Below are 12,691 nucleotides of genomic sequence, written 5' to 3'. Positions count from 1 at the left end.
TAGCTATCATATTTTATATTAGAAGAGATAAAAAGATCTACTTAGCTTTTTAATACTTTGTTTACTTTGAAAATAATCGTTTTAAAATTTTGCTATATGACACTATTGCATAACTTTACTGTATTTTTATTTTTCCCTTTTCAATGATATTAGATTCTTCTCTAATACAGTATATCAATATTACAGTTTTCTCTCCCTTTACTTATCCTATAACATCCTTCGCCCTTCATCACTACCCTTCTCTTCCAGATCCACCCACCTTCTGTCTCTCATTAAAAATAGCAGGCTTCTAAAAGAAAACAACAAAGCATAACAATAAAAAATATAATAAGATAAAAATTGGCACACCAAAATCTGACAAGGAAAATCAACAGAAGGAAAATAGCCAGATAGCTGAATGCCCAAGAATCAGGGACTGACTTGTTCACACATTCAGGAGTCCCATTAAAACCACTAAACTGAAATCCATAACAATCCCTAGAGGACCTGGTATAGAACTGTGCAAGTCCTGTGCTTGCTGCTTCAGTCTCTGAATTGCTATGAGCTTTGCTCAGTTGATTTAGAGGGCCATGTTCTTGTCTTCTTCATTCTCCGTGGCTATTACATTCTTTTTGTTTCCTCTTCTGCAGGGTTCTATGTGTTTTAAGGAAGAAATTTTATGGATACAGTCCATTTAGAGCTGAGCAGTCCAAGGACTGTCTCCCCCTCCGTGTGTGTGTGTGTGTGTGTCAGTGTGTGTGTGTGTCTGTGTCTGCCTGCCTGCCTCTCTCTCTCTCTCTCTCTCTCTCTCTCTCTCTCTCTCTCTCTCTCTCTCTCCATAATGTATGGATGTTTGGCTCTGAATTCATTTCCACCTGCTGCAGGAGGGAGCTTTTCTGATGAGTGAGAGAAGTCCATCAGTGAGATCAGGTAGATGATGATCAACAGTCTGAACAATGGATCCTGAAGCTCAAGCCAGCCAGTGATGTCCATAAGGATCAATCCAGTTACCACTGTGGTTTTGTTTCTCCATCTGGACTTATAGGAAACTCTGTTCTGGATTTATACATCAGCATACCCAATATTTTTCCTGCACTATCACCTGGGAGAATTTTTAATATGCAAATCAAATGTAAATTAGATAAATCTGAGAATGCCCCTTCCTGCCTTTCTATCTTGTGGTACTGCCTGTGGTTCCTTGAGCAGTTACAATATTTTAGGTTTCATACTGACATCTTTCATACATTTGGAGTTGTATATGGTATTTATATAGGGATCTAGTTTCATTCGTCTACATGCAGTTTCCCAGTATCATTTTTCGAAGAAACTCTCTTTATCCTGTATATATCTTTGACATATTTATTGAATGCCAATAGCTGTAGTTACAAGCAATCCTGTTTGAGTCTTTAATTTTATTCCATTGAATTACATGTCTGATCTGCACCAGTACCATATAGGACTTTATTGATGTAGCTCAATAATACATGTTGAAATTTGGAATGATAATCTCTCCAGCATTTTTGTTTTGGCTTAGGATTGCTTTGCCTCTCCAGGTTTTTTGTGGTTCCACACAAATTTTAGTATTGTCTCTTATATTTCTGCAATATATGGATTTTGAATGAGATTGCACTAAGTCAATACAATTCTTTTGTCAAATGCTCCGTTCTACAAGTCCATGAGCATGACATATAGTCCCATCTTTAAGCATCTATCTCAATCTCTTTCTTTAAAGATTCAGAGTTTTCTCTGTAGACATATTTTACATCCTTTGTTTGGTTTATTCCTAGATATCTTTTAGACTACTATTATGAGTGGAAATGTTTCTATAATTTTTTTCTCAATGTGATTGTTACTGTGTATAGAAAGGCTACATATTGTTATAGGTAAATTTTGTACACTTCCAATTTACTGCTTTTCTGATAAGGGTTGAGAGTTGTGCTAACCTTTCATATAAAGATAAGTACTTAGAGAGCAGTTTATAGCTATGTCCATCTAGCAGAATAACAGCATTGAATTCTCCAGTATGGTATGATTCACCCCACCAGAGGTTGGAAGAATTTTCTTTGTTTGCTGTTCATTTATCTTGGGTTAAAGAGATTGCTGTTTTTGTTTAATTAATAAAGGGACAATGCATCAAAAGAGAGAGAGAGAAAGAGAGAGAAAAGAAAAAAAGAAAGAAATTGAAAATGATAGATTTCAGTACCAAGTATAAATTCCTCTACTGTGGAACAAATCTAAATCCCAATCATAACATAAATGAGTTACTTCATAAGTGTGCCTACATTGCAGAAGTATTACATATCTTGCCTGGAAGATAAGCTTTGCAGGAACCAGGGTCCATCACTGGGTAAGACCACTGAAGTATTTTCTTTCCCAATAGCATATGTTGTACATTTTGGCACTAGCAAATCTAGCCAATAGGAAAATGCTTTCTCAATCACACTGAGAATGATTTCTCTCTGTTTTTCAGCTCAACGGTGTATTTAGCAACAGAATATTAGTATGTGGTTATCGAGATAATCAAGAGCAATGGCAATAGTGTGTGATGTTTTGGAAACCACCAGGGCCTCACTGGACAATAAGTCACAGAAAGGCATTCAATTCCTTATACTGTGGCTTTTCACTTAATAACCCAAGTAAATGTGTGCAATACTGTCTATCCATGTTGGGTAGTTTCATTCAAATACCTTTCTTAAAGTTGATATTGAAAATAGCTTATTAGCTAGTGTGTTTATATAAGGTCCTTTCAGAAATCCATAGTTTTAGTAAACGTAATCACTAACTCTTCCCCCTCCACATTTCCCAAACCTTACAACCACTTAATTCTTTAACCTTCAGTAGCCTTCTTATTTCATTTTACATGTATTTGATTATATCCTACTTATTAAGTAGTGAGAATATAGTTAATATTACTTGTTCATATCTCTTTATTCTGAGTTATCCTTCCTCTTTCCACTCAGATTTCTCTCATATTCACGCATCCTTTGTGAGTACGCCTCTCTGCCACCAGTATTCCATTGCACTACTTCTTTTCTGTCTATAACCTTCTATCACCTTAATATACCCCATCAAAGCTCCTTTACATTTTTATTACAGAATAAACATACAAAAGATTTAAAGCCAGATTCCAGAGAAGAGTTGGCTTTGGGGGAGGGGGGAAACTTCAATTACCTCATCAATATAACACTTACTAGTGTAATTCATTCATCTTTAGATTTAATGATTTTTATTGTTTTTTTTATTCTTTTTCATATAATAATATAATTACACCACTTTACTATTCCTTTTCCTCCCTTTCAACTCTTCCATATACCACTTATTACTCTTTTTCAAATTCATAGCCACTATGTTCATTAATTTCTCATAGATAAATAAATGGATGGATAATAGATGATAGATAGATGATAGATAGATAGATAGATAGATAGATAGATAGATAGATAGATAGATGGATAGATATATAGAGATAGGTAGATAGATAGATAGATAGATAGATAGATAGATAGATAGATAGATAGATAGATAGATAGATAGGAGATAGATAGATAGATGAATGTGATTTTCTGTAATTCTTTTGGTCTGCTGCAAAATATATATTTCCTTCTCACTGCTTTGATGAGGGATAAGAAGTACATGTATCTGTGATATAAGGATAAGAACTTAGAACACAATTATAGAATTTACTGGTATAACAAAATGGTGGTTATAGCTTCTCCTTCAAGACTCAAGCCTTTAACAGCCTGAGGTAGTTAGCAACTTTTCCAGTACCAGGCATGATTTCACTGTTGTTCAGATGGCTTTAACTTTAACTGGAGGGCTATCGGCTACCACAAAAAAATATGTATGCCTCAATTTCATACTTTTGGTTATTGTGCCATTCTATTTGTTTTCATGGTTTATATGTTTCATAGTAGGATAGGACTATTGGTTGTTTGCCACCTTTAAAAATTTATAGGCATCTTCTCATAGTAGGAAAGCTAGTCCACAGAGAAGAAACTTCCAGGTCAGATACAGCTTGGTCCCTCTGCATCCTGTCTCTGAAGTCCATGATGTCCTCAGCAATAGGGATGTTCCTTTTACCTCTGTGCCATAAGAAAAGCAAGGCTAATAGCCTATTATGTATTGGGAGTCTCTGTGACAATCCTTTTTAACAAAATGAAAAAAAAAATCTTTTCATGATTGGCATTGGAGCCTTTGTGTGATACTATATGGCTCTTAGAAGGAGCACTGTCAGCTCAGATAGGACATAGGTATTCACAGACCTAAGTGTGTTATTGGTATTTGGGAAGAAATATTCAGTACTAGGATTCTTTGTAATTTTTTCAGACATCACTACTGTTATTTTCCTTCCTCCTTCCTTCTGTTTTATCTCCCCCTCATTTTCCCACCTTTATTCAATTTCCTTCTTCAGATTGATCATGTGTGTCCAGCTATTCTTCTCTATATAGCTCCCCAACTCCCCAACAATACCATTTTACTTTCCAGTTTCTTAGGTTACTCCAGGTAACATGATGAAATCTAAGGACCAGATTTTGTTTTCATTGATCTCTCTCTCTCTCTCTCTCTCTCTCTCTCTCTCTCTCTCTCAAAATAAACAACTATAATATGCTTGTTTATTTTGTTTTTGTGTAATTAAAATCTAGAGAAAATTTATTGTGGGAATCACATTTGAGAGGATTTTTGCATATAAAGCATGACATTTACCACCATAAAAATCTTTGTATGTATAATCAAGCATATTAATATGCAAGGAACTCCATAAGGAAACATGATACACTAGTCAAACTAAGCATGCATTTTCTTTCAGAATTTCTCTCAGAATACAATCCAAGTTCAAGATCTTGGAAGAACTGATTTCTTCTGATGTCTCTCTGCCTACCTTAAAGTTAGCTCCTCTATTCTATGCTCACAAGTGACCTCTCTGTTTACTTATGTCCCTGGCATCTCTTTGTATATAAAAAATTAGGGTGAGGGTCCATTCATTACCTCCTCTGATCTTAACCATCATCCTATCGAAAAGGCTCTATCGCATAATAAATTGTATTACGGGGCACTAGAATCATAGATTCAATATATTGTAGGAGACATTAGTCAGCTTCTAAGTCTACATAGGGATGGTAGTCTGTACACAGAGAAAAGAATATGGCAAAAAGCAAAAAATTAGAACAATGGTATATTCTAGAAATTCTGTGTAGCATCATTTGAAAAACTCTATCATCAAATATTTTATGCTTATATTGTGGCTTAGTTGTGTATACTCAAATTTTAATATAGCATGACTCCTTTGACTATACTCTAAATGATACATCATCCCCCAAACTCCAAGTGAATTCTAATTGTGTCTTTGGAGAATGAAGTATATATTTCTGGTTGCTATGTAGAAGTCTCAATGGACAAATGAAGAAATAATATATATTGGGTCAAACAAAGACACATCAAAATACCAAAAGAAAGTAAACTGTGTCACTTCCAAGTACTGGCTTTGCAAAGAGTAAGTACCTGAAATGAAACCTAAGCATTATTCTCTAACTGGAACCTCAGCTACAATAAACAAGAAAATATTATATAGATTTGGGCTAGGCAACCCAAAGATCACTGCTATGCTAGACATAAATATAAATGTATACACATACACACACACACACACACACATGCATGCACACAAACACACGCACAGAATATATACATATAAGCATATACATTTCAGTTAATATTCTATTGTTTGTTCTTATTATACAATTTGACTACATGTCTGATATTTGTATTGAAATATTTGAATTTCACTGTGTTTAATTGCACAGTGAAACATTAGAATGTGTGGATTGCTTTCAGCTCCATTGTTTGTGGTACTCTGTGAAGTTTGACAAGTGGTATGTGTTTCTTCCACTTCTTAGAACTGATTTTTAGAGATCAAAGAGATATAATTAAAGTTTTCTTACTTAATTGAAACAATGTGGAACAGGGCAGATACACAGGCAATGCATTTTAAAAAGCCATCCTGTCTGTGTGCCCTATCATGTTTTGTTCTGGCACTTTGTGTGCATTGTATTTTAATGACCATGTATAATAAGCATTTTTTTTTCAGATTCAGAATGGATTTGAAATTCTGGGAATAAATTTTCTTTTTGAAATGAATTTTCTTCCTTATTGCTGTGATATAGTATGCCACCCTTGAGGAAAATTTTTTGTTGTCAGACATTTAATGATAATACTACACTGAATTTTAAATATAAATACTTGAAGTTCTTTTGGATGTATGCAATCATTTAGTAAATAAAAGTTCAAGATATATGATCATGTATGTATTTGTTTATCACATAAAAATTCTCAGTGCCACAATATAGCAGGAATGAGCAGAAAAATATTTTGCCCAATGAAGTTGAATTTTATTGAGGAGAAATGAGCAATTAATGCATTAAAAACAGATAAAGGTTGGTAAATGAGATTATTTCAACAGTGATTAATTAACACAGTAGGAGCTCAATGGAGTCATAAGGATGAGAATTATTGGTGAGAAATAAGGAATGTTGTTTTTAAGTGACTAACAATGGGTCATAACCAGATAAAGGCATTTTCAATTGCCTTAAAGAGACTAGTATATTGACCATGAAGATGTCCATCAACTACTGTTGCAGGAACAGGAAACACACTGCTAAAAGTCCTTTGATACTGCTCAGAGATGTTATATTTGAAAAAGAAAAAGAAAAGAAAGGGGTGAAGTAGAATTAGAGGTTAAAGAAAGTGTTCAAAGATAAAACCCTATAATTAGGGAATGTCCAAAACAACAAATCCACAGCTTGGGAGCAAAACAAAGAAAACTGGGTCCTCTGGAACATCTATACCATATTAAACATTATGAACAAATCAGATGTGAGTGTCTAGAATGCTGAGTTATAAAGTAAGATAGGACTAGTGAGAGTGATAGTCTCAAGGTAAGTTATAGCCTGATTACAGAACATCAAGGGTAGGATTAAGCTGCTTGTACCATATATGTTAATGAAAGCAATGTATAGTATAGCAGAAGTGATAGAAGTCAACAGCTTTACATCTTCAAGCTGTGCTGACCACAATACCTCAGTTAAATCCTGTGCTTAGTGAAACAATTTCAAGTTCCTTGCGTCCTGATTGTGAAGAGGGAAAAAAAAATCTTGAGTGTACACTTGTGATAATATTATCTGGCTTTGCTCAAAAGCGAGCGTTTTGAAAATTGTAATGCATCAACAACTACTGTTTGTTTCTAGATTGTCACTCTGCATAAACAGCTGGAGGTAAAAATCTACTCTTTATTATGGTTCTGATTTTGATTGTGTTTTAAAGAATTCTTAGCATTTTGGGGAAAACAGCATTCTAAGTTCATGCTTCATTGTTCCTCAGTCTCTTATAAGCTAAGCAAAAGAAAAGTTCTACCTTGTGTTTAATATCTACTACATAAGAAAATCCTGACTGATATTTACGTATCTCAGATCATGGAATAAAGTAAATAGTACATGACTTTTATTTATAAAATAATTCTGACTTGATATTATCTTCAGAAATATGGGTGAAATATATAATCACTATAAGTCATACACATCTTTGAAAATACAGCTTTCTTCTCTCACTTTTTTTCTCCCTGGGTCACTTTTGCCCTTCCTTTTATCCTTCTTTCCTTGTTTCCTTCTTTCCTCTCTCCCTCCCATTGTTCCTTCAGGCTTGCCAGACTTCCTGTCACCCTCTCTTAATTCCATTTCTCACTATTTAAAATGTAAATAACTTTTTACAGATACCCCAAAACATTAAAATCTGTACAAATTCATATAGTACTATCTGACATTTAAAAACAATATAAAATATTATAACTGGATTGAATACAACATCCTCAAACACTGATGTTTTATTTGATTTTCATCTCATTTAGTTGTTACTACAGTTTGTGTGTATGTGTGTGTGTGTGTATGTGTGTGTGTATGTGTGTGAGGTGTACAAGTCAGAGGACAATTTGAATATGAATCACATTTCTCCTCCTACCATGTGGGTTCTGAGAATCAAACTGAGATTGTCAATCTTGGCTGCAGGAGTGTTCACCTGATGAATCACTTCACTAGTCCCATTAATTACTCTTTAATGGGAGAATGTGTGAAATATTTTTCTAGAGTTTTAAGTAAATATTAGAGTTGTCTGTAGTCTATGGCACAATAGCATACTGGTATGATACATATGTGTGTGTGTGTGTGTGTGTGTGTGTAGTTTCTAAGTCTCCTTAACACACATTTTTACTTGGCTGTGTGACTGATTAAATACATTCTACACACTTGAGCTTCATGAATTATATCATGAAGTATGCAATGTCACATGAGCTATGCAAATAATATATGAATTCTGTAAATTAAATTAATCATAGAGTTCAATATAGTACCTGCAATATGATCTATAATGAGTGTGTTCTTTTCCGTGTTACACAAGCAGAAAAATGATGCATATGAACTTTAATTCTTGACACATGAGAAATTCTTAATTAACTATGGAAACAAATTAAAGTTTTGTGTGTGTGTGTGTGTGTGTGTGTGTGTGTGTGTGAACTTTCTGTTAGAGATACTATGAAAGCATAAGATGAATGTGAATTTAGGATCCTCTTGTCTCACTCTCCTGTGTGTAGGCTTATGACACCATGTTCAACCCAGAGTACTTCAGTATTATGAGTGATGACAACTGACCAAACTTTGTTCTGGGCATTTTTATACCTATATTCTTTATATAATTGGGGGAAATGCCAGTTGTTTATTGAACAATTCTATAAGCTATTTCTCTCACCAATTCCATGCTCTGCATTGAAGCTACTATGTAAATTTTTCTAATTTGAAAGTCATTTATACCACAATTGTTATAGTATTTTAAAGTCATATACTAAAGTTTTATAATTTAGGATAATAAAAGCTTATAGACTTTCTGGTATTTCATAAATTACCTGAAATGTTTGCTATCATTATTTGATGTTTATTGATGACCAGGTTTTCCTCTGTGGACATGGAGTTGGACAATCGTACCATCCTGACTGAATTCATCCTTGTGGGCTTTTCAGCAGACCCCCACTGGCAGCTGATTCTATTTGGAATATTTCTAACCATCTACTTGTTGACACTGTCAGGGAACATGTTGCTGGTTGTTTTAATCCGTATTGATTCTAGACTGCATACACCTATGTACTTTTTCATCAGCAATCTGTCATTTTTGGATTTCTGGTATACTTCTGTATATACCCCCAAAATATTGGCCACTTGTATCTCAGAAGACAAACGCATTTCCTTGGCTGGATGTGGGGCTCAGCTGTTCTTCTCCTGTGTTGTAGCCTACACTGAGTGTTACCTGCTGGCAGCCATGGCTTATGACCGACATTCTGCAATTTGTAGTCCATTGATCTATTCAAGCATCATGTCATCTTCTCTCTGTACTGGGCTAGTAGCTGGGTGTTACATAGGGGGATTTTTGAATGCCATAGCCCATACTGCAAACACCTTCCGGCTAACTTTCTGTGGTAAAAATATTATTGACCACTTTTTCTGTGATGCACCACCCTTGGTAAAAATGTCCTGTACAGATACCCGTGTCTATGAAAAAGTCCTCCTGGGTGTGGTGGGCTTCACGGTGCTCTCCAGCATTCTTGCCATCCTCATTTCCTACTTCAACATCCTGCTGGCTATCTTGAGGATCCGCTCAGCTTCAGGAAGACGTAAAGCTTTCTCTACCTGTGCCTCTCACCTGGTTTCTGTCATGCTGTTCTATGGTTCCTTGCTGTTCATGTATTCAAGGCCTAGTTCAACCTACTCACTAGAAAAGGACAAAGTGGCTGCCCTCTTCTACACTGTAGTCAACCCATTGCTCAACCCTCTCATCTATAGCCTAAGAAACAAAGATGTCAAAGATGCCTTCAGGAAAGCAACACAGACAATACGACCACATGCATGAAGATGATCACTTTTGACTAAGTGCTGTTAACATATTCTCCCAATAACTCTGTTTTCCATGTGTTCTCACATTTATGCATTTCACTTAAATAGAACAAGTGACCCTTTGAATGGTGAAATGATGAGCAAATGACTTTTAATTATTATTTTTGTATTGTATATATAATATAATTCATTCAATACCTATAGTTTATGTGCTTGAACACTCAATGCTCTTACATATTATATTTTGTCTCTTAGTTTTTCATAAAATTCATCTTGTTGGTTAATTTTTAAAGAATTTGAGGAAAATAAAGTTACAGTTTGAAAGAGCATAGTTTTAAATTAATTTGGTCAAACCATTGTTGTTCTCTTAAAAGTAGTTTTAGACTGCTAAGATTCTTGGTTGTGTATGTAAAGCTGTGGGGTTTTACTTTAATACAGTGAGAGCACCAATAAATTCCTTAATAAAGCATAAATGTAGTAGGCAAAAGCATTCTTTGTACATCATATAACTTTTATATCATTGTAGTATCAGACAAAGTATTTAGGAGTTGTCAATATGATAAGATGCAGCTAAAAATATCAATGAAACACTTTGTAATCTATGAAAATTATGTGTCCTTTTGGTTATTTATCACCCTAACTATTGTGTAGTCTCCCAAGAAGAGTAGGTACTTTGCAGGACCCTCAGTCAGGTTCCATATTAAAATTACTCAATTAGGGGAAAAACAACTTTAGATAAAATAAACTAGCCGGATTCTTTAGCCTGTATCTTTCCAAATCCAGCAGCTGCCTGCTTGTCTCTTAGGCCTGGACAAAAGCTGGGGAATTGTCAGCATATTTCCATCCCTAAAAAAGCTGTTTATGATGCTGCCAGAAACCCTGGAGGATCAAATAGTTGGTACCCCTGACAATGAGCCAATTCCCTTAAACCTTCATGTGAAGTCAATGCCTTAACCCTCTAGTGAATTCCATCAGAAATAAAACCTCTGTCTCCTGTCCTTTAAGGACTTGCTATAATTACCTTCATATCTAAGTTCCATTAACAATTGCAGTGGATCAATTGACATGTTATTTAGTTATTTATTTACTTGGAATTCTAACAGATGGTGTTTTAGAAGAGTTTGTAACAATGCTTCAAGCTAAATTGTCTGTTACCTCTTGAGGCAATGTACACATATATGCTTAGATTAGTAAAATAATGCTCTAGACTCAACCCATGTATTATCATCACAGGCACTTTGAAAAGAAATGTGCACTTTGATATTTAGTACATGGTCAGTGTAGTTACTAGATTTCTAAGCCAGAGGTTAAATTTTATTACTGCAATTGATAAAATGAGCACCTGTATAAATTCAGTAAAATTTAAATATGATCAATAGTGGCAGACATTATACCATATGAATTAGCTCCAATTTTCTTATTTTTTGATTTGTGTGTAGTTGTTCTCCCATATATAATTATCTTCTTCCTTCCCTAAAGCCAATTTTAACATTATACATCTTTTGTTCAATGAGGGATCCCTTTCAGTGCCGATTAGAAATGACAGGTTGTTATTAATAATTCATAATGTGTTTCTGGCACATATCCACAATACTTGTAGTACAAGGACAAGAATTGGGTCAGCATTAGGAGAGAGAATAAGTTAAGTATCAATCCATTAAGAAAATATGATAGGCTTTCCTCTTTCACATCCAATTAAAGACTTGTGTTTTAAAACTGTATTAATAATATAAATTAATTGTCATTAGTAGACTTCAGTTCAATTACTCAACTAATACAAACTAAATGAGAGTAAAGAAAATTGTGCATGAAAGCATAACAAGAAAATCTATAACTTATTACACTAAAAAATAAAAATTCCTCATTACTACAAAAAATGTAAACTAATGAAACAATTTCTGTTAAGTTTCAAACAATAAAATTTTTACCTATAAATTCTCAGCACCTTTACCTTGACCCAAATAGTTTGTAATCACATACTTCTGTCTTGCTCAGTATATGTCAACTTATACTTCAGAATGAGCTAACTTGAAGAGTTTTCTCAGAGCTTCCTATACACCTTTATTCCTTAGGCTGTAGTTCATCGTATCCAGTGTAGGACATAAAACAGTATAAAAGGTAGACACCAGTCTGTCCCTCATCAGGGAGTAGCTGGAACTTGGGCAAGAGTAGATGTGAAGAATGGAGTCATACTATAAGGTCGCAGAGATAAGGTGTGAGAAGCAGTTGGAAAAAGCCTGGAAGTTCTCTTCGTGGATTAGACCCTCAAAATAGCAGCAATGATGAAGAGCTAGAAAGCCAAGATGAACAGGGTAAGAAAATGGTGGTTATCATGTGGAAGAATGCGAATTGATCCATTCCTATCTCCTTGTACTAAGGTCAAATCTAAGTGGATTAAGGAACTCCACAAAAAAACAGAGACACTGAAACTTATAGAAGAGAAAGTAGGGAAAAGCCTCAAATATATGGGCACAGGGGAAAAATTCCTGAATAGAACAGCAATGGCTTGTGCTGTAAGATCAAGAATCAACAAATGAGACCTCATAAAATTGGGAAGCTTCTGTAAGGCAAAAGACACCGTCAATAAGACAAAAAGGCCACCAACAGATTCGGAAAGGAAATTTACCTATCCTAATTCAGGTAGGGGACTAATATCCAATATATATAAAGAACTCAAGAAGGTGGACTCCAGAAAATTAAATAACCCCATTGAAAAATGAGGCTCAGAGCTAAACAAAGAATTCTCACCTGAGGAATACCGAATGGCTGAGAAGCACCTGAAAAAA

The 12,691-nt window shown here is 34.7% G+C and overlaps 1 protein-coding gene across 1 annotated transcript; it reads left to right on the top strand.

Annotated features, from left to right (window-relative positions):
• The first annotated feature begins 5,448 nt into the window (after positions 1-5,448).
• Positions 5,449-9,921, top strand: LOC110290280 (olfactory receptor 9G4). Its single transcript, XM_021156799.1, has 2 exons — positions 5,449-5,470; positions 8,967-9,921. Exon 2 carries the CDS (start codon positions 8,983-8,985, stop codon positions 9,919-9,921), a length of 939 nt encoding a protein of 312 aa, XP_021012458.1. The 5' UTR covers positions 5,449-5,470; positions 8,967-8,982.
• Positions 9,922-12,691: the final 2,770 nt, after the last annotated feature.

This window comes from Mus caroli, chromosome 2 (assembly GCF_900094665.2).
Source record: "Mus caroli chromosome 2, CAROLI_EIJ_v1.1, whole genome shotgun sequence".
Classification (NCBI taxonomy): domain Eukaryota; kingdom Metazoa; phylum Chordata; class Mammalia; order Rodentia; family Muridae; genus Mus; species Mus caroli.
Note: the sequence above shows the minus strand (reverse complement) of the source record. Positions and strands in the feature narration are given on the sequence as shown.